The following is a 22,804-nucleotide window of genomic DNA, read 5'->3' as shown; positions in this document are numbered from 1 at the left end:
GTAACGAACAGCCATGCGAGCCTTTGGGAGGTAGACGTGAGAGGGCATGAGAGGACAGAGGGAAGGAAAGAGGGACAGAGGCCAGTGTTGCCCGTGGCACCCCTGACCTTCAGTCCAGGCACCCCAGGGTGCCACGCCACACTGGTTGAAAACCACTGCTCCAGGCAATTAAAAGGTTTCTCCCCTGTGAGTTATTTGGTGCAAAGTAAGGTGAATATTCTGAATGAAGCTCTTTCCACACTCCTTGCATTTAAATGGCTTCTCCCCAGTGTGGATTCTCTGATGATTAATAAGGTGGTTGTGCTGTCTGAAGCTCTTTCCACACTCCCTGCACTGGAACGGTTTCTCTCCTGTGTGGGTTCTTTCATGTGAAGTAAGGCTACTACGGTCTGTGAAGCACTTTCCACATTCCATGCACTGAAATGGCTTTTCACCAGTATGGGTTCTTAGATGTATGGTAAGGCTACTGCTGTGCCTGAAACGCTTCCCACATTCCTTGCATTTAAACGGCGTTTCCCCTGTGTGGGTTCTTTGATGTTCAGTAAGGCTACTACTGAAACTGAAGCTCTTCCCGCACTCTGTGCATGGAAATGGCTTCTCACCTGTATGTGTTCTTTGATGACGAATAAGGTGAGAATGCCGTATAAAGGTCTTCCCACACACCGTGCATTTAAACGGTTTCTCTCCTGTATGGATTCTGTGATGCCTATTCAAATACGATTCATATCTAAATGTTTTCCCACAGTCTGGACACGTTTTCTTGTTTTTGTCTTTTGGATCTTCTTGTAGTATCAAGAGTTCTTGGACGTCAATGCCCTGAAAAATCAAGGATTTCTTCCTCCCATTCTTTGACTTGTTTCCTTCATGTGTTTCAGGTCCCTTTTGTGTTTCAAACTTCTTTTTCCCTGCTTCGCGCATAATTGTTTCTGAAGACACCACAGATGAGTCCCTGTAATTCCCATCGTTCTGCCAATCACCTGGTGGGGGAAAGGCAGAGAAAGAATTTCATGTGTGAATTTCAAGGGATTAAAAAATGGCAGAGAAAGGCGTGTTCTTAGATCTTCTGCCAATGCATAGGGCAGGGCTTGTAGATCTAGCAGGATCCACCTGGTATTTGTGAACAGGCATGGTGGAAGCCAAGTCATATTTCTAAATTTGGGGAGTATCTCAACATGTGGAAGGGAAACCGCAAGCTGGAAGACATCTTTATAAGAAGAGTCCCACAGGATCAAGCCAAAAGCCTATCTAGTAGAGCAGTGGTGGCCAAACTTGGCCCTCCAGCTGTTTTTGGGCTACAACTCCCATCATCCCTAGTTAACAGGACCAGTGGCCAGAGATGATGGGAATTGTAGTCCCAAAACAGCTGGAGGGCCAAGTTTGGCCACTACTGTAGTATAGCATCCCCACAGAGCAGGAAGCTGGTGTTGTCCTGATTCCAGAGGTATTAAACACATGGTCATCATAACAAGTAGCCTTTGGGAGCTTTCTCGTCCATAAATTTGTCTGGTCCCCTTCTAAGTCCCACTGGGTCTATCTGCCCTGGATGATATTACACAGGAATGGAAAACTCCTCCCCCCCAAATGCCCCATAAGACATCTAAGATACCTATTGATGATATCACCACTTCTTTGGGATCCTGAATGAACGGACCTTCTCCTTCTTCCCAACAGGAACTGAGGTCCAATTCTGCAAAGGAGACAGAAGAGACTAGTTACTTTGGAACTCAAAATATTCAGCCAGTCCAAATTGAGCCATTGCTTATGACCTCAAGCCAAAAAAAGAGGGATAATTTTGATATTATAATTGCTGCGCCACAGATAGCACAGGGCTGTATGGTCACAGCAGGATCAGTCTGGCACTTGTGGAAATGGGATCACTGGATCTGAAGCTCAGTGTGACCTATTTTTGGAAATGATACTGGAGAACTTAACAAACCGCAATGCTGTCCATCATTTTATCACACAATGTTTTTTTAAAATCACCCTTGGAGCCATTCCTTCTCCTCCAAAAGTGATTCAGTGGTATATCCCCCAAAAATTATACTTTTCAGTGTTGTGAGAATGGATTTGCAATTGGTGGCAGCAGAAAAAAAGCTAACTCTAATATCACACCTCTGAAATTGAAATAATGGTACATTGCACGTTAATGCTCCCATTGTAATCATGTCCCCCCTCCAAAGAATGTATTTTTCATTTCTTCAGAGACAACATTCAAATGAGCATTGTGGGATTGCAAGCCTCATTTTAATTTCCAGTTTATGATTTATATATTAAAAGGAGTGGGGCAGGTTGATTGAAAAATGTTTTTGCACTGGTTATGCAACGGATAAATTGGGAAGGAGTTTTTTTTTATATCCCACCTTTTCCAGACCTAAAAAATAACAACTCATAAAAAGGCTTTGACAGGTTTTCCCAAATCAGTATGCCCTGTAACATACGACAATGTATCTAGGGGTGATGGAGTGATATCTTGATCTTAAATTTGCTGGCGTTGAATGGCACCGAAATAAGACGTTAAACGTAGACACTTGTAAGTGTTGGCATTCAATGGTCAAAAACCCCTCTAAGGCTACAGGAAGCTGCTTGTCACACTCTTTGTCTCTTGGAGGCCCAGCACTGACCACTCAAACTAGGTGGATCTCCAGGATATTGAGCAGAGAAATGTCTTTCCTATCAGTTGCTCCCTAATCCTTTACCCCTCTAGTCCATAGGTAGACAAACTAAGGCCCAGGGGCAGGATCCAGCCCAATCGCCTTCTCAATCCGGCCCGCGGACGGTCCAGGAATCAGCGTGTTTTTACAAGAGTAGAATGTGTGCTTTTATTTAAAATGCATCCCTGGGTTATTTGTGGGGCATAGGAATCCCTTCTTTTTTTTTCTTTTCCAAAATACTGTCCAGCCCTCCACAAGGTCTGAGGGAGAGTGGACCGGCCCCCTGCATATAAGTCAAGAGCCTCCCCAAACATCCAGAGCACATGGTCCAGGCCCCCATCTCCACAACCGCCTCCCAACTGTGCCCAAATAATGATTTCAAACCTTCCATCACCACATGGTGTTTACCTAGAGAGGCCACCGTCTCATAATTCTCCTCCATGACTTCCCTGTGCAGAGCTCTTTGGGCTGGAACCAGGAGAGCCCATTCCTCCTTTGTGAAAAACACAGCCACCTCCTCAAAGGTCAAGAGGGCCTGGAAGCTCGACAAACCCTGGAGAAAAAGAATAAAATATGGTTTTGTGGGGATCCTGAAAATTACAGGCCAGTTAGATTAACCAATATTCTGGGGAAGCTAGTGGGAAACATTCAGCCTTGTCTTAACAAGCATGTAGAGGTGATTCAGTTGACATAGACTTTCTTTTTAATATATATATATATTGAGTTTTACAAATAATTTCCGAAAATCATATCCCATACTTTTTTATCTTATACAATGTTTTTGGACTTCCATCCACCGCATCTGAAGATTTTTCAATCTTTATCACTTAATCTACATTTCTTAATTTCTCTATTACTTTTAATGGTCCCGTTGAGGCATCTAATCATAAGCCTGCATTTTTTATCAAAGCTTATATGTTTGATCAGGGCTTGTATTTTAAAATGAGCTTAAAGATTTTCAAATGTTTCATGCCAGGCAGAAAGAACCTTGGCAATGTTTTTCCTCCTGAACAAGGGGCCCCTTGATTTATAGCAGAAAACAATTCTCAAAGTCGTAAAAAAGGGAATTACAGGCTGAGAGCGAGGACACTGACCCTACATATTACAGAAGATAAAAAAGGCAGAGATAAACAAAATTAAGAGTGGATAAATAGTAAAATAACACCATGTGCCTCCCATTAAAACTTGAGCCATATTTTCCTAAGGTTTAAGGTATACTGAGAGAGTTAAAGGGCAATAAATGTTGGGAAGAGCTAATGGGAAAAGCAGCTGGCTGGAAGAGGAGTGTAAACAGAAGAAGAGGCTTTTTTTCCTCTTTTATTTCGAGGCTGTAAACTGTTACTTTTTACTTTGAGAAGCTTTATTCTTTTAAAAGGCTACCTATGATAATGTATGAAATATATTAGCTTAAATGTAATTATGCAAAGGATTTAAGAAATGCTAGATTCTTATTTCATATAGTTGTAAGAGTTGTAACTATCCTGAAATTAAGTCAGCCACCAGCCCAGCCCCCCTGCCAGACAGGAGACGCCATCGAGCACTCCTGATATATAGTTGTCAGGCCTTTTGTTTAGAAACCTCCAAATGAAGGAGATCTTTCAATGTTGATGTGAACTCAAGATCCTTGAAGATAAAAATTTAAGATTAACCATCTGTTTTGGAAGGCAATAGGGCAAGGAGGGCAAGAGGTGAGCTGGTAATTAAGATTCCTTGTTGAGACACATGTAAGATATATTACTACTTATTTGTCATTTATAGATATAAGAATATATAGCTCTTTGAGTCCCATAAAAGGCAATAGGAAATGGGTGTATCTTTTGTGATTGGTTCTAGCAAACAGCCAATAGGAATTTCAACCAGGCTGATTGGACAGAGGCAGCCACAGGAGGAGGAAGGGGGCTGGATTAAGGAAATATAAGTGCTGGCCAGAATGGCAGGAGGCCAGGCCAGAGCTTGGTAACCATATACCACTGTGCCTCTCATTTATTTGTCTGACAAATAAATTATTATTTTAATTTCTCTATTGCTGCGTTGAATATTTCATTCCAGCTAAGCGTTAACCACAAGCAGGGTGCTACACCGTGACATAGCAGAATTTCAAACGGGTTTTGATGAACCAACTCACTAACAATTACTGAGACGCTGTGTTCTCGTTTTGTATTTTTATCTTGTGAGCTGCCCCGTGGTCGTCGGATGACGGGCGGTACACACATTTAATAAGTAAATAAATGAAATATTTCACAGCTCAAGACAGGGGGAAGCATCCGCACTGTCTGCTTTGCGTATCCCCAATTATCTTTCCCTTACCTGAGACGGCTGCTGGGAAGCTGTTTCTACTCCTCCCCAAAGACAAGAGGGTTCATGTGGTGCCTCTGAAGCCATTGTGCTGGATGGAGGGAGAGACATAAACTGGGCCACCTCTGGGACTTTCACAGCAGTTGCCACGATGCACAGAGGCACTTCAAAAGAGGGGAAAGCTATCCAGTACCTGGGGGAGAGATGGACCGAGGGAAGAAGGTTATCCTTTATATAAATTTGGGTTTCATAGCTTTAAAAATTATAAAACTCCTGAAGACAACTTTGCACCTGTGGGAGGCTGTGGGGGAATCCTTTTGGCTCCTAATAATGATGATGAAATGAAAAATGAAATGGAATACTTTATTGTCACTTGTACTATATGTATACAGTGAGATTACAGGAGCACCCCCCACTCAGCTCTCCTAGTCTTAATTCCCCTCGTTTACTGACGCACACCCACCAAACCCGAAAGTCAGTTGCCCTGTTGTTATCTTTTCATTCAGCAGCCTAACAGCCCACGGATAGAAGCTGTTCTTTACCCTGTTGGTGCGACTAATCATGCTTCTATATCTTCTGCCTGAGGGCAGCAGATCAAGAAAGTGCCGGCCAGGGTGTGAATCATCCCTGAGAATTTTCCTCACTCTCCTGAGGCAACGTTCATGATGTTACTACTACTACTACTACTACTAATAATAATAATAATAATATTCTTTATACCCTGCCCATCTTACTGGTTTTCTCCAGCCATTCTGGACAGATGACAGAATATATAAAACATAATAAAGCATCAAGCATTAAAAACTTCCTGATACAAGGCTGCCTTCAGATGTCTTCTAAAAGTTGTATAGTTCTTTATCTCCTTGACATCTGAAGGGAGGGCGTTCCACAGGGAGGGTGCCACCACCGAGAAGGCCCTGTGCCTGGTTCCCTGTAACTTCGCTTCCCGCAGTGAGGGAACCAGCAAAACACCCTCGGAGCAGGACCTCAGTGTCTGGGCTTGAGCGATGCGGGTGGAGACGCACTTTCAGGTATACTGGGCTGAGGCTGTTTAGGGCTTTGAATGGTGCTCAGAAACTTACTGGGAGCCAATATACATCCTTTAAGACCAGTGTTATATGGTCCTGGCGGCCGCTTCCAGTCACCAGTCCAGCTGCCACATTCTGGATTAGTTGTAGTTTCTGAGTCACCTTCAAAGGTAGTCTCACGTGGAGCACATTGCAGGAGTCCAAGCAGGAAGGCCTGATCTGCATCAGGATTTGCCAAAATCTCTGAAGGGGCTCCCAATCCACTGTAGGAAGAATGAGAAAAAGTGATACATTCAGGCAATGGCTTTCTTCTCTCTCTTCCACACATTTAGGGAAGCTTTTAATGTTTGATGCATTATTGTATTTTAATATTTTGTTGGAAGCCACCCAGAGTGGCTGGGGAAGCCCAGCCAGATGGGTGGCATATAAATAATAAACTATTCTTATTCTTATTCTTATTATTATTATTATTGGCGGAGAAATGAGAGAAAGGAAGCAAAATGGAAATAATGAAGCCAGCAGAGAAAGGTTTTGGAAAGCTCAATCTAGCTGCAGTTTCAAAGAGGGAGGGAGGGGGACACAAAGGTTTCCCCCCGCATTTGAGAGACTCTCCTCTGGCCCCCATCCTCCACCTTTCAGCAGGGAGAAGGTCCAGGGTGCTTTAACTGAGATTCTTTAGCTGAAATTCCTGCACTGCAGTGGGTTGGAACAGATGACCTTTGGGGTCCCCTTCCAACTCTGCAATGCTACGAAATCCAAAAGGTGTTTCGCCCTTGTTAAGGAAAAATCTAGGTGTGAGGCTGCTCAGTCACCCAGCTCGTCGGGCAGAGCCTGCGGGAAGGATTCCAGCCACCAAATAGCTGTAGAGCAAAGTTTATTGCGCAACAGGTTCAAAGAATAATTTTGAACCCTGAGGATGGGGTGACAAAGACTTTTAAAACTTTCCCACCATATCCCAGAATACAGCATCATTGATACGGCATTGCTAAATTGCTGTCATGTCACAAAAGGGGAGGGGTAGACAGGGGTTAGGGATGTGGGTGGCACTGTGGGTTAAACCACAGAGCCTAGGGCTTGCCGATCAGAAGGCCGACAGTTCAAATCCCCGCGACGGGGTGAGCTCCCGTTGCTCGGTCCCTGCTCCTGCCAACCTAGCAGTTCGAAAGCACGTCAAAGTGCAAGTAGATAAATAGGTACCACTCCGGCGGGAAGGTAAACGGCGTTTCCGTGCGCTGCTCTGGTTTCGCCAGAAGCAGCTTAGTCATTCTGGCCACATGACCCGGAAGCTGTACGCCGGCTCCCTCGGCCAGTAAAACGAGATGAGCGCCGCAACCCCAGAGTTGGCCACGACTGGGCCTAATGGTCAGGAGTCCCTTTATCTTTACCTAGACAGGGGTTATACTAGTTCAACCTTGGCAAACATGTCCAGACAAGTCCTTGGTACAAGATTAGCATAAGCAGACATGGCAGGGCAAGACTCAGGTATAAGATTAGCCTAGGCAAACACCTCTGAAGTCCCAGCACCCAAAGTACAATAGACCTTCCTTTGCATGTCTGGACCCCTTGGCAAGTCTGGTGATGGGATTAGGCACCTCTGGGCACTTCCCGGGGTAGGAGGTGTGTATACATGTCCTCACACTTGGGGAGGTGGCAGGGGGAAGAGTCATTTTTCCAAGGGCAAAATAGTGTTGGAATGGAAGGAACTGGCAAAGGAGTTTATTTTATATGATGGTTAAAGCGAGGTAATTTCCCTGAGCTGTCAAGTCGAAAGGATGCATTTATGCATAATATTTGTAACATTTAACAACTTTAAAGATGTGCCCCCCCCTGGGATTTCCATAACAGCCAGTGGGGCCCAATCCTCACACAATTTGCATCCTTGCTCGCTAGGAAAGCATCCTTTCCCCCTGCCTAAGCTGCATCTCATCCCCTCCTCTGCAAAAAAAGCAACATTCCCTCCATCACCCCCAATTATTGCACCTTTTTCCTCCTCTGCAGCCTCCTCCTTAACCAAGCCCGTTTCTCCTCTCAGGCTGTGAGCGGGGTGCCTCTCTCCCCCCCCCAATACAGTCTCGCCCCCCCTCCTTTCTATGTGCAACTTCCTGCCTCTCTAAGAACCAGAGCTCAGTTCCTTCGCCCAGGAAGAGGACTGAGTGGCAGGAACACCTCCCCTCGTGCAAGCCTTCCCCTGCTTAGCAATGACTTCTCAGGCTTGGGAAAGTTGGGTCACCGGTTTTTGCTGAGTTAAACTAAATCGTTTTGATTGGATTTTGCAGAAGTGTGCAATTCACTTGCCGTTTTGAATTTATCTTTCTAAGCGGGTCGTGCAAAGCGTCCCTATTTTCCAGGGATGGTCCTGGATTTGCACAAGCTGCCCCAGTTTTTTGACCTTATAGAATCAGAGAATTGTAGAGTCGGAAGGGACCCAAGGGTCATCTAGTCCAACCCCCTGCAATGATGATGATGATAATAATAATAATAATAATAATAATAATAATAATAATAATAATAATTTATACCCTGCCCTCCCCAGACAGAGCCAGGCTCAGGGCAGCTAGCACCATTACAATAGAAAGATAATGGGGGCGCAATTTAAAATACAGGTTAAAATGCAATTTTAAAAGCAGCCTCATTTTAAAAGTAGCCCATAAATCAAAACCGTAAGGGGAGGGAAGACATAAGGGTCCAACTGAGTCCAAACCAAAGGCCAGGCGGAACAGCTCTGTCTTTCAGGCCCTGCGGAAAGATGCAGGACGATGCAGCTGTCCCGTGCGGGGATCGAACCTGCAGCCTTGACATCCCTATTTCCATAGGGTTCGGTTTCCCTAGCGGCTAGGGAAACCCAGCTGGATGGGGAGGGGTAATAATAATAATAATGTATGAAGTTACATTGAAAGACCTACATTGGCTCCCAGTACGTTTCCGAGCACAATTCAAAGTGTTGGTGCTGACCTTTAAAGCCCTAAACGGCCCTGTATACCTGAAGGAGCATCTCTAACCCCATCATTCTGCCCGGACGCTGAGGTCCAGCGCCGAGGGCCTTCTGGTGGTTCCCTCACTGTGAGAAGCCAAGTTACAGGGAACCAGGCAGAGGGCCTTTTCGGTAGTGGCACCCGCCCTGTGGAACGCCCTCCCACCAGATGTCAAAGAGAAGAACAACTACCAGACTTTTAGAAGACATCTGAAGGCAGCCCTGTTTAGGGAAGCTTTTAATGTTTGATGTATTGATATTTTTTTGGAAGCCGCCCAGAGTGGCTGTGGAAGCCCAGCCAGATGGGCGGGGTATTAATAATAATAATAATAATAATAATTATTATTATTATTATTATTATTATTATTATTATTTACCCCCCACAAGCCAAGGAGATAAGTAACTACAACTTCAGAAGACATCTGAAGGGAAGGGTTTTTTTTAATGTTTCATGTTTTATTATATTTTTATCCATGCTGGAAGCCACCAAGATGACTGGGGCAGCCCAGTCAGATGGGAAAGGTATAAATAATAAAATTATTACTATTATTATTATTATGGAATAGGGCATCCCTATTTTCATTGATGAATTGTTGCAGGATATTCCGATTACTGCTTTTTATAGGATATTGGACACGGTGGGAGTTTATGCCTTCCAAGGATTGGCCTGAAAGGAAGCGCAGCCGGCGTCATGGAACCCCCCCCCCCCCCCGAGGATGGAGCTTGCAAGTGTTAGAATGCAACAGGCGGATGGCTCAGTTTAAGAGCAGGGCGCTGATAAGGCCAAGGTTGCAGGTTCGATCCCTTGTAGGGGGCAGCGGCGTATTACTGCATTGCAGCGGGTGGGACTAGATGACCCTCGGCTCCCTTCCAGCTCGACAGATTCTATGAAAGCGCATGGAGCGCGGAAGTTGCATTGCAAGTAGTAGGCAAGGGGGGGCGCAAGGGTTGCAGAGAGGGAGGGGGGACTCGGTCCTCCGCTGGACGACTGACCCGGCCGGGCTCTGTTTCCCAGGGAAGCAGGAAGTTGCAACCCAAAGGCGGCGGCGGCGCTGGGGGCGTTGCAGAAGCGCCCTGCTCCCTCTTCCGCGGAGGGAAACGCTCCTGCGGAGGCGAGGAGGCGGCGAGGTGAGGCTTTTGTGGGGTAGGGAGAGGAAAGACGGGGGAGGGAACCCAAGGGGGATTTGCACGAGGGGGAATGAAGGGGAAAGGCGCCTCCCACGCGGAGCACTTTCCCCCGGGAAATGCACGGGGTGGGGTCCCGGATGATCCGTGCTGTGCGGCCCAAAGTGCTGCAAGATCGCCAATGCAAGACCCCCCCTTTTAAAATCTCTTTCCCCCCCACCCCAGCTCTGAAAAAAACGGGGGAAGGGGGAACATGCAGCCCAGACAGAGGGAGGAACCCGCTATGGGGGAAGCAGCCTCGTTGAGGTGCATTAACATAAACCAAATATCCTTTATTAGGCATAGCAAACCACACATTATCAAATAGACACCATATGCAAATTGTGCAAAATACAAGGTTTGTCCCAGTCAGATCTTTAACTCCAGAGAAAATCAATTCGCATAAATAATACAGTACAACACTACCACTATATATACTATATATTTCTTAATGCACCAACTTGAACAAGTCAGTATTTGCAAGCAGCGAGCTCAGGGGAGGGAAGGAGGATTGGGGCAGGCAGAGTAGGCGACCTGGGTTCCTCCTTCAGTCTTGAGTGCTGAATATCCTTTTTTTTTGTCTTTGCTGACCTAGTTATAGGGACTAGTAGTGATTTGCTGGAAGGCTGTTATCACCTGGCCTTGGAGCTGGGAGGATGGAGCAGGACACACAAAAAGCCTGCTGGGTTGATAACGGTTTCAGCATAAAAATACACAAAATGATGAAGGATCATTTCCGACAGATTTTCAAACTTCTCTCCATCCCTTTCTGTTTTAGCCGCTCTGAACACTTGTGTAGCCCCAGCTCCCATGTTCTCATTGCTCACCCTGAGCTCTAAATCATTCTTGATCCGTTTTAAAAGCATAGGTTCCGAATATTTATCCCTCAAAAGAACAGATATGCTCCTCTAAATCCTTGCTAACTTCAGCAATACTTTCTCGCAATGTTCCCAGTATATTGGTTAAGCTCATTAGCCTGTAATTTCATATATATGCAGTGGTACCTCGGATTAAGAACTTAATTCGTTCTGGAGGTCTGTTCTTAACCTGAAACTGTTCTTAACCTGAAGCACCACTTTAGCTAATGGGGGCTTCCTGCTGCTGCTGCTGCTGCTGCACAATTTCTGTTCTCATCCTGAAGCAAAGTTCTTAACCCGAGGTACTATTTCTGGGTTAGTGGAGTCTGTAACCTGAAGCGTATGTAACCTGAAGCATATGTAACCCGAGGTACCACTGTATATAAAAATTTATTTATTTGGTTTTTTTCAGATTAAAATTTTACAGTCACATATACAAGATTCCACAGAATCTTCTGGACTTCCCTCTTCCCCTTTGTGGGTCCTTTCCTCCTGCATATTTTATAATAATCCAAATATTTTACCTCTCCATTGTGTCCAAAATTCACTGTGAAACTGCAAGTGTTTTTGCAATCCTACTAACGGATTTTAACTGCCTCCAATGGTTTTTAAGATAATAAGGAATGAGAAAAATTTATAATTTAACATTTTGGTCTTCCTGATTTCTGAGTCTTCCGGTCATTTTAGCCATTTCGGCATAATCTATCAACTTGATCTGCTGATCTTCTCTGGTAGGGACTTTATCTTCTTTCCATCACTCCTTGTATGCCCCGCGGAGGACCTTAAGGTCCACAAATGACAACATTTTGGAGGTCCCACGTCGCAAGGTGGTAAGACCGGTCTCAACCAGGGCCAGGGCCTTTTCAGTACTGGCCCCAACTTGGTGGAACGCTCTGTCACAAGAGACTAGGGCCCTGCGGGACTTGAAATCCTTCCGTAGGGCCTGCAAGACAAAGCTGTTCCGCCTGGCCTTTGGTTTGGACTCAGTATGACTCTTGTCTTTCCCTCCCCTTATGGTCTTGATCTATGGGCTACTTTTAAAATAAACTTTGTATACAGTGGTACCTCGGGTTACATACGCTTCAGGTTACAGATGCTTCAGGTTACAGACTCCGCCAACCCAGAAATATTACTTCGGGTTAAGAACTTTGCTTCAGGATGAGAACAGAAATTGTGTGGCGGCAGCCGGAGGCCGCATTAGTTAAAGTGGTGCTTCAGATTAAGAACAATTTCAGGTTAAGAACGGACCTCCTGAACGAATTAAGTTCTTAACCCGAGGTACCACTTTGTATACATGCTGAAAATTATATTATAATAAGCCTCGTAATGTAATATGATAATGTTTACCGATGTAACATAAGAATGTTAATAAATAATTAAAACTCAAAAAGAAAAATCAAGAGCAGGTGATGGCAGGTACTCCCAAGGCCCAGCTAAGGAACTTCTCCTGGCTCTCTAGCCAGTAAGTAACAGTCTGCATCTTCTCATCAGTGGGAATGACATGCAGAGAGAGAATTTTATCATTAGAGCTGCCTTTTAGTCCAGAAGGGACGCGGGTGGCACTGTGGGTTGAACCACAGAGCCTAGGAGGTTCGTGGTTCGAATCCCCTCCACAGGGTGAGCTCCCGTTGCTCGGTCCCTGCTCATGCCCACCTAGCAGTTCGAAAGCACCCCAAACAGTGCAAGTAGATAAATAGGTACCGCTCCGGCGGGAAGGTAAACAGTGTTTCCGTGCGCTGCTCTGGTTCACCAGAAGCGGCTTAGTCATGCTGGCCACATGACCCGGAAGCTGTACGCCGGCTCCCTCGGCCAGTAAAGCGAGATGAGCGCCACAACCCCAGAGTCGTCCACAACTGGACCTAATGGTCAGGGGTCCCTTTAGCTTTTATCCAGAACCCCTAATGCAGTTTATGAGCAGTGCTGGAAGCAGCTGGATCCTAGCTACAAGTCCTGGACTCAGAATCACTGTCAAGGCCCATGGCATGCCTAATAGGGGACAGAAATTCTGGAAAAACAACAACAACATTGTTGCCTTCCGTTGGAAAAGGAAGATTCTCTTTTGAAATTCACACATGTTAAGGTTCATAATTTGTATCGCTTAATCCAGATGAGTTTCTGGGGGAGTATTCTGCCTAGCACGATTTTTACCCTACCTGTGCCTCCATTTCTCGATCCCTCTTAATATACAGATTAAGAAGATCCCAGGATATTTTGTTCCCAGAAATATCTAGCCTTGGAAAGAAATTCTCCCAGTGGACTTGGATGTCTTCGTTGGAAGGAAAAGAACCACTTTGCCAAGTCTCTGAGGAAGGAGAGAGAATGGCAGGTACAGAATTTTTTAACCCATAATGGGAAAGGTTATAGTGGGAAAATAACACAAACCTGCAAACCTGGGTTGCACTGACCTTGGGTCAACCCTGCCTTAATGGCATAGCTGTCAATGTTTCCCTTTTTTAAAAGGGAAATTCCCTTATTCCGAATAGGATTCCTCACAAGAAAAGTTGACAGCTATGCTTGGTGGTGGTGGTGGAGAACGCAGAGCTCAGTGTTAGAACTGCTAGCTTTTTTGCAGATTAGTTGGGCTGCAGTAGGCGTGCTGGGGAGACCACACCAAGTAACTTTTGCTTGGTTTAATAACAAAAACAAAAACTCATTTTACACTAAATTACATTATATCAATAAGTGTAACCCATCCACCAGGGTACTGAGAGAGCATCATGCTGCTCTTAAGATACTGTACCCAAGAGCTTAAGTAACATAACTTAACAGCACCTGCTACAGTGGTACCTCGGGTTACATACGCTTCAGGTTACATACACGTCAGGTTACAGACTCCGCTAACCCAGAAATAGTGCTTCAGGTTAAGAACTTTGCTACAGGATGAGAACAGAAATCGTGCTGCTGTGCTGCAGCAGCAGCAGGAGGCCCCATTAGCTAAAGTGGTGCTTCAGGTTAAGAACCGTTTCAGATTAAGAACGGACCTCTGGAATGAATTAAGTACTTAACCAGAGGTACCACTGTATACTGCTTCACAGCTGTAAAACTAGGTCGTGTTATTTGCTCAGGCCCTTAAATATATACACATATCTTTATGAAACCTAAAATTTAAAGAAACCATTCAACAAGAACACAGTCTTTGAATGTAGAAATTCGAAGGTTCTGTCCTGTCCTTGCAATCAACAGAGTCCCAATCTGAAAGCCTGCAGAGCAGTGGTTTTCAATCAGTGTGCTGTGGCACCCTGGGGTCCCTTGAAGGATGCTCAGGGGCTCCCCAGGTAACATTGGCCGCTGTCCCTCTTTCCTTCCCTGCCTCCTCGGATGCCCTCTTGCGTCTCTGCGTCCCAAAGGCTTGCACAGCTGTTTGTGGCAGCAGTCCTGGCTACAAGCTCCACAGGTGAATGGTCCCTCTGGGGCTAGTCAGGGAGTGCTTCCCAGGCCCCTGTGGGGCAGTGTGAGGAGCAGTGTGAGGATGTGGGGCAGCTCAGAGACCTGGCCGGGCAACAGCAGCTGCCCAGAGGTCTCCCAAGGAGAGGAGGCTGAGGGAACACTCCACAAGGGAGGGTGTTCGAAAAAGGGTGAGGGGCTGCCAGTGCTGCAGGCAAGAGGTGACATAACTGGGCTCCTGAGCCCCACAGGGGTGCTGCAGAATTATTGCAGTTGGTTGAGGGAGACATGGGCCCAAAAAAGGTTGAAATCCTCTGCTGCAGAGGGATCTGAAGGCAAAGGAACAGACACATCTGTGCCTGTGGGATATTGGCCTGGCTGGAGTTTATATTGTCCTCCTGGAGGGCAGAATATTCAGAAGGTAAACCCAGCTTTTGGTGTCTGCAAATAACATAAAAAATTCACCCCTATACAGTGGTACCTCGGGTTACATACGCTTCAGGTTACATATGCTTCAGGTTACAGACTCTGCTAACCCAGAATTAGTACCTTGGGTTAAGAACTTTGCTTCAGGATGAGAACAGAAATCGTACTCCAGCGGCATGACAGCAGCAGGAGGCCCCATTAGCTAAAGTGGTGCTTCAGGTTAAGAACAGTTTCAGGTTAAGAACGGACCTCTGGAACGAATTAAGTACTTAACCTGAGGTACCACTGTACACAGAGTTTGAAATCATTTGTTTTCTGCTGAAAATTCAAAGACGTTTTCTTTTTCTCAAACTTCCCCCCCAGATCATGGCCAGAATAATGGGAATTCTATGCTATCGTCAGAAACTCCTGCAGCTGAAGAAGGAAAAGAGATGGTTGCAGATGAAAGTGAACTTAAGAAGCACGGAGAAGAGAAGTCCTCACCTTCTCTGGAGGTTAATGCCCATGAACCCCAAATCCTGCAGGAAGATGGACAAGGAAACAGCCAGAAAATATGTCCGGTGTGTGGGAAGATATTTCGATACGAGTCAAAGTTAAATAGGCATTGCAGAAGCCACACGGGGGAGAAGCCATTTAAGTGCACTGAGTGTGGAAAGAGCTTGAGTTCCAGCTGCAGCCTTCTTAAACATCTAAGAAGCCACACTGGGCTGAAACCGTTTAAATGCATGGAGTGTGGAAAGAGTTTCCGTGAGAGCAGTACCCTCCTTACACATACGAGAACACACACTGGGGAGAAACCATTTAAATGCACGGAATGTGGGAAAACCTTCAGTAGGAACACGCAACTTACTTTGCATCAGAGAACACACACAAGGGAGAAGCCATTTAAGTGCTTTGAGTGTGGACGGACCTTCAATCAGCTCATTAATCTGACTTCACATAGCATTATCCACACAGAGGAGAAGCTATTTAAATGCATGGAATGCGGGAAGTGCTTTGGCGACAGCAGTGGCCTTACTCAACATCAGAGAACCCACACAGGGGAGAAACCATTTAAATGTACAGAGTGCGGAAAGGGTTTCAAGCAGCCCAACCACCTTACTATACATTACAGAACGCACACCGGGGAGAAGCCATTCAAATGCATGGAATGCGGGAAGAACTTCAGCCAGCTGGTTAACCTTACTTCCCATCAGAGAATACACACCGGGGAGAAACCCTTTAAATGCATGGAATGCGGGAAGAGCTTCACTGATAGTAGCGGCCTTGCTCAACATCAGAGAACCCACACAGGGGAGAAGCCCTTTAAATGCACGGAGTGCGGAAAGAGCTTCCAACAGCCCAGCCGCCTTACTCTACATTATAGAATCCACACCGGGGAGAAGCCATTTAAATGCCTGGACTGTGGGAAGAACTTCAGACAGCTCATTAACCTTGCTTCACATCGCAGGACCCACACAGGGGAGAAACCCTTTGAGTGCAGGGAGTGTGGGAAGAGGTTTTGTAACAGCAGCAACCTCATTTCTCATAGCAGAACACACACTGGGGAGAAACCGTTTAAATGTGCAGAATGTGGGAGGAGCTTCGCAAAGAAGAAAAGCCTTACTTTACACAACAAAAAACACACAGAAGGAACCATTTAGATGTGTTGGATGTGGGAAAAAGCTTACTTTCCATCACGGGACACAGCTTTCTGGGGGGGGGGAAGCTTTTACGTGCAGAGAATGTGGAAGGTTTAGTGTGAGCAGTTGTCTTCCTTTAAATCGAAGAAGACACACAGAGGATAATGAGCACATAAAGAAGTGTCTTGGTGGATCAGGCCCATAGTCTTATTTAGTCCAGCATCTGATTTTCACAACCAGTAAACACATTTGAATGTAGAGTGAAGAAAGAGTTTAGTGTTAGCAGTGTCCTTCCTTTACATCAAAGAATGCCCAGTGTGGAGTTTTCTTGAGGGTACAGGCCTTAATGTAGAAAGTACTCCTCTTTCTCTTCCTCAAAGGACCCACAAAGAGAAGGAAACCTATAAGTGTATGAAATGGGGAAAGCGCTTCAGGGACAGGAGTTACCTTCCACGAAAGAATGCACCCAGCAGGAATCCCAACAAATTAATTGAACCTCAAAAGAGCATTAATGATACGGCACTGTTGTTTCACATGTAAGAAACTACTCCAGGAACACCGTAAGAATGAAAGGAAGTTAGAAAGAGGTCATTTGACACCTGAAAATCTAAGCACATTGATTAAGGAGCGCGCTTTCATTTCGTACAATCAATTAGATGCTGGACTAGTGGTTCTGTAAACAGTAACGTTTGAGAGAAATGAACTGCGCTGTAATACATGCAGAAGTATTATGAACTGTAGAAAATAGAATGTTTGACCCATTTCGTTACTAGCGTTCCTATGCCAATTGTAGGTGTAGTGGAATAGCGAACCGTGATCACAATTGATTGCAAAAGACAAGTTCTTATCAGGGTCAGCCTGCAACTTAAGGAGAAGCTGGTAGGCCCTCGCTGTTCTCTGGAGAGAACCCAACAGGACTGACTTTAATCTTTCTTCTGCACTAGCGAGGTAATAGCATCTTACACTTCTCTGGAGTCAACAGGCCAGGAATTTGGACCCTAGGATAGGCTGTAGAGAGGAATGACTTCCGGGGTGGAGGAGAAATTATATGTGGGAAAATCAGCTGTAGTAGTAGTAATAATAATAATAATAATAATAATTTTTATTTATATCCTGCCCTTCCTAGTTCAGAAACCGGGCTCAGGGCAGCTAATAACAAATTTAAAACACTTTCAACACTTAATTATAAAAGCAGTATAAAAACATGAATAACAATAAAATTCAAAAATCAATTGGATAATCCCCAGGGCTAGCTGGCTGAATTGGTCCTATTTGGGCCAGTGAGGAGGCCAGGGGAGAATTAGCTGTGGGAGCAGGTGATCTTCATAAAAGGGGAAGGGAAATAAAAGATCAGGCTGAATTCAAATTAAAGTCCAGGCAGAATACAGGCCCGACAGAAGGAGGTTAAATCCTGAAGGGCCCTGGTCTCATGGGACAGAGCATTCCACCAGGTCAGAGCCATCACTGAAAAGGCCCTAGCCTTGGTGGACGATAGTCTGACTTCCTTAGAGCCCTGGACCTCTAAATTATGTTTATTCATGGACCTTAGGGTCCTCTGTGGGGCAGACCAGGAGAGGCAGCCCCATAGTAATGAAGTGAGCAGACATTGTAGAATTTCTTGCAAAGATCTTCAGCTTATTTTAGAAGGGATGGTCAAGGATCTGGAAGCCGAGCCTTGTGAGGAATGGTTGAAGGAGCTAGGTATGTTTAGCCTGGAAAAGAGGAGACTGAGAGGAGGCATGATAGCCATATTCAAATATCTGACGGGCTGTCACATGGGAGATGGAGCAAGCTTGTTTTCTCCTGCTCTGGAAGGTAGGACTCGAACCCATGGCTTCCAGCTACAAGAAAGGAGATTCCGACTAAACATATGGGAAAACTTTCTGACAGCTCTTCAACAGTGGAACAGTCTCCCTCGGGAGGTTGTGGAGGTTTTTAAGCAGAGGCTGGATAACCATCTGTCTGGTGCTTTATCCAAAATTCCAACACTGCGGGGAGTTAAGATGCTGTGATTCTATGAAAACATTGGGGAGAGGAAGGTTAACTAGGGTTTGGGAGTGATGAGTTTGTAAATGAAGAACAAGCACAGGGATGAAAGCATTTTTCGGGCACTTCAGCAGGAAGTCTCAAGGAAGCTGACATTTCCCTGTAGCCAGTAAAACTTGGCAAAGCATACAGTAAAACCTAGCAGAACTTCTGGGGCAGGAAATGAAGATTTAGTTGGGATGGGAATATACCTGTCCTTTGCAAGATGTGAATTGTTGCAGGAAGGAAGGAGGGAGGGAGGGAGGGAAGGTAAAGTAAGTAAGTATTGGAGAGAGTAGAAACTAACTTTCAGGAAGTGATGGGAAGGATGGCAGAGGTGAAGAGGCAAAGTTCGGGACCACGTGAGTTTTTTTTTAGAATGTAAATAAGAAAAATGGGAGGCAATCCATGATCTTCATTCCTGGACACCAGACTGCTTCCTGCTATCCTGCGTGTAAAACCCCCAGAAGCCTGTTCCCTTCTAATACTTTGCAGTCAGGGGAAAATGGAAATGTAGGAAGCTTTACCTAAAGGGCCGGGGAAATTTAGAAGGGCCAGTGTAGGATTTAGCAGTGGATAAGACTTTTTTTTTTCTTTTAAGTTGCTTGACGTAGCACGTATGTATAACAGCCTATTTACCTAATACTTGAATATAGTTTCATTTTCTCACATAATCTTGGCATCCTAATAGTTTCTATGTATAATGCACCTGTGATTTTCCTTGATACTTTGTGGGTTAAACTTACGTCTTTCATAAACTGAAATGCGTTCATTGGTCTTTTGTTGACGTGTTTTAAATAAAGCAGATTTCAGATACCACAGAAAAAGAATACTGTTTTTAAGGATGCTGTACAGGACCCAGCCGATGTTCCAGGAGGTCCTAATCTGACACTCCATATTGGCTTTGATTATAGTACTTTGATTATTAGATACTCCATATCATTTGTGCAAATGGCTGTCGGCAAAGTGGAACACATTTGGTTAAGACTCAAAAAATGTTTTCCAAGTCCTAATTGTGCCAAGAAAGCCTTGAGGATTCCCCATTCCACCCTGTTGGATGCCATAAAAGTGTCCAGGAACATTAGAGCCCCTGGGAGCTTATGTACTGTATTTTTCGGCCCATAGGACGCACCAAGTTTTTTTGGGGGGAAATAAGAAAAAAATATTATTCCCCCCCCCCCAGGCGCTTGTGGGGCCGGCAGCGGGAGAAGCGCTCTTCACCCTGCCGCCTGCCTGCAGACCAGGTCCGGGGACAGCGGGAAGACGTGCTGCGCCTCCCCGCTGTCCCCAGAGCTTGCGGGGCTGGCGGCGGGGAGAAGCACGCGTCTCCTCGCCGTCAGCCTCCAAACCACATCGGGAGACAGCGGGATGGCGGCGTTCCGCCTCCCCGCTGTCCCCCGACCTTGTGGGGCTGGCGCTGCGGCTCTCCTGAAGCCTGGAGAGCGAGAGGGGTCGGTGCGCACCGACCCCTCTCGCTCTCCAGGCTTCAGCGAAAGCCTGCATTCGCCCCATAGGATGCACACATATTTCCCCTTCATTTTTGGAGGGGGAAAAGTGCGTCCTATAGGGCGAAAAATACGGTACATTAATTGTGGGTATGGTATTTAGTTGGCATCCATCTGTTTCGGGAGGTGAGCATCTTTGGGGGTGAAATCCGCTGTTGGAAGGTTAGAAAATCTACAGTGGCTACAGGGATTGATAGGGGAGAGAGATATTCCATAGCAGCTTGGGGAGATGAAGCTGTTCAGTTGCGCTGTTGCAGATGAACCATGGTGTCTCTTCTCTCTGCACTTCTCCCAGAGATCATTCCTCCTGTGGTCGCTGCAATGGATGCATGAACTTACTGTCCCCAGGCACTGTGGTTGTCTGAAAGGGATTCTCACATTGAGGGATTGGTGTTGCAGGTCTGCATGCGGCGCTTGCAGACATCTTTGTAACGTAGAGTTGGTCTGCCCACGGGTCTGGTGCCTGAAGCCAGCTCTCCTTGGGATCCTGCCATTACAGTCCTGCTTGGACTACTGCAATGCGATCTACGTGGGGCTACCTTTGAAGGTGACCTGGAAACTACAACTAATCCAGAATGCGGCAGCTAGACTGGTGACTGGGAGCGGCCGCCAAGACCATAGAACACCAGTCCTGAAAGACCTACGTTGGCTCCCAGTACGTTTCCGAGCACAAATCAAAGTGTTGGTGCTGACCTTTAAGGCCGTAAACGGCCTCGGCCCAGTATACCTGAAGGAGCGTCTCCACCCCCATCGTTCTGCCTGGACACTGAGGTCCAGTGCTGAGAGCGTTCTTGCAGTTCCCTCACTGCGAGAAGCAAAGCTACAGGGAACCAGGCAGAGGGCCTTTTCTGTAGTGGCGCCCGCCCTGTGGAACGCCCTCCCATCAGATGTCAAAGAGATAAACAGCTACCTGACATTTAGAAGACATCTGAAGTTTCAGGGAAGTTTTTAATGTGTGACATTTTAATGTATTTTTAATCTTTTTTGGAAGCCGCCCAGAGTGGCTGGGGAAGCCCAGCCAGCTGGGCGGGGTACAAATAAATTATTATTATTATTATTTACTACTACTACTGATGGCAAGATTTTTACATCCTGGTTAGTTGGGCAGTAAGAGCTTACCAGCTGAAGGCTTCTTCCCCAGCTGCTCTGGGCGGCTCCCAACAGAATATTATTATTAATAAAGCGATAAAACATCAAACGTTAAAAACTTCCCTAAACAGCCTTCAGATGGCTTCTAAAAATCAGATAGTTATTTCCTTGACATCTGGTGGGAGGGCGTTCCACAGGGCGGGCGCCACTACCGAGAAGGCCCTTTGCCTTGTTCCCTGTAACCTCGCTTCTCGCAGGGAGGCAACCACCAGATGGCCCTCAGAGCTGGACCTCAGTGTCTGGGCTGAACGATGGAGGTGGAGGCGCTCCTTCAGGTATACTGGACTGAGGCCCTTTAGGGCTTTAAAGGTCAGCACCAACACTTTGAAATGTGCTTGGTAACGTACCGGGAGCCAATGTACGTCTTTCAGGACCAGTGTTACATGGTCTCGCCGGCTGCTCCTCAGTCACAAGTCTAGCTGCCACATTAAAAAGGTAAAGGTACCCCTGCCCGTACGGGCCAGTCTTGACAGACTCTAGGGTTATGCGCTCATCTCACTCTAGAGGCCGGGAGCCAGCGCTGTCCGCAGACACTTCTGGGTTACGTGGCCAGTGTGACGAAGCTGCTCTGGCGAACCGGTACCAGAGCAGCACACAGAAACGCCGTTTACCTTCCCGCTATAAAGCGGTACCTATTTATCTACTTGCACTTAAGGGTGCTTTCGAACTGCTAGGTGGGCAGGAGCTGGGACCGAACGACGGGAGCTCACACCGCCGCAGGGATTCGAACCGCCGACCATACGATAGGCAAGTCCTAGGCGCTGAGGTTTTACCCACAGCGCCACCCGAGTCCCTAGCTGCCACATTAGCACACTTCAAAGTGCTGTTATATAACCAGGTGAGCCACAGTGCTGGTTGAGTTTTAAATGCTTGATTAAACATGTAACTGGTTGTCCCAACCATCAGTGGAGCTGGACCCTGGGAGCAAATCACAGGCTTCACTTAGACCAGGCTTCCTCAACCTCGGCCCTCCAGATGTTTTGAGACTACCGTTCCCATCATCCCTGACCACTGGTCCTGCTAGGTAGGGTTCATGGGAGTTGTAGGCCAAAAAACATCTGGAGGGCCAAGATTGAGGAAGTCTGACTTAGATGAAGTGGCTCAATCACTGTAGCAGAGCTAGAGGAGGAGCTCCACTATAGCCTGCTGGGAGACACCAGAGGCAGAGCAAAGTAGTTAATGTTGGTTTCTGTTTCCCTCACTGAGCAGCAACTGCAGTCACAAGACATTGTTTTGCATTCCACAGTCAGAGTTACTGTTGGATTCCCACGGGAATGGGAGACTGGATGTGACGTACACTGGTTTCCTGTTTTTCACTGTTCTCTCGGTGTTCTTTGTTTCCGAGAGGAGTTGCTTCTCTGCTCTCGCAGAGGCAAGATGCATGTTTGTATTCTCTCAGCATAGAGTGTAAATAAAATTAAGAATGTAGCACATACTGCTTATCCTTCCGCTGTGTGTGACGACGCTCTGCTTAGGCTCAAGATAAGATGAGCCTGTATCAGCTTCAGATGGGCCGAAGCTGGTCAAAATCTCACATTTTTTGGTTATGGTTTTTTGGGGTTTTTTGGTTCCGGGCCCAGAAAAACGCATGCTACCTAGAGTGGCTGGGGAAACCCAGCCAGATGGGTGGGGTGTTATTAATAATAATAATAGCAATTGCACATAGCAGGGCATGCCAGAGACTAAACCTTTGAATTCGCTGCAAGCGAGGAAACCTGTGTAGTTGT

General features: G+C 46.1%; 2 protein-coding genes across 3 annotated transcripts; one reads left to right on the top strand and one right to left on the bottom strand.

Annotated features, from left to right (window-relative positions):
* Positions 1 to 1,437: 1,437 nt before the first annotated feature.
* LOC309365202 (zinc finger protein 554-like) lies at positions 1,438 to 8,037 on the bottom strand. 2 transcript variants are annotated; one of them, XM_081903426.1, is made up of 5 exons: positions 7,955 to 8,027; positions 6,029 to 6,237; positions 4,959 to 5,139; positions 3,060 to 3,204; positions 1,438 to 1,687 (listed from the first exon to the last, which is right to left on the bottom strand). In XM_081903426.1, the coding sequence occupies exons 2-5, from the start codon at positions 6,043 to 6,045 to the stop codon at positions 1,515 to 1,517; spliced, it is 516 nt and encodes a 171-aa protein (XP_081759552.1). In that variant the 5' UTR covers positions 6,046 to 6,237; positions 7,955 to 8,027; the 3' UTR covers positions 1,438 to 1,514. The 2 variants fall into 2 exon arrangements, 1 of the variants encoding a protein (XP_081759552.1); XR_014165932.1 differs by lacking the exon at positions 6,029 to 6,237 and having other exon boundaries at positions 1,441 to 1,687; positions 7,955 to 8,037.
* Positions 8,038 to 9,698: 1,661 nt separating this feature from the next.
* LOC309364901 (uncharacterized protein) lies at positions 9,699 to 17,162 on the top strand. The gene is made up of 3 exons (XM_081902900.1): positions 9,699 to 10,073; positions 13,156 to 13,292; positions 15,140 to 17,162. The coding sequence occupies exons 2-3, from the start codon at positions 13,229 to 13,231 to the stop codon at positions 16,417 to 16,419; spliced, it is 1,344 nt and encodes a 447-aa protein (XP_081759026.1). The 5' UTR covers positions 9,699 to 10,073; positions 13,156 to 13,228; the 3' UTR covers positions 16,420 to 17,162.
* Positions 17,163 to 22,804: the final 5,642 nt, after the last annotated feature.

Source organism: Podarcis melisellensis, assembly GCF_964234715.1.
Source record: "Podarcis melisellensis genome assembly, chromosome: 2".
In the NCBI taxonomy this organism is placed as follows: Eukaryota; Metazoa; Chordata; class Lepidosauria; order Squamata; family Lacertidae; genus Podarcis; species Podarcis melisellensis.
Note: the sequence above shows the minus strand (reverse complement) of the source record. Positions and strands in the feature narration are given on the sequence as shown.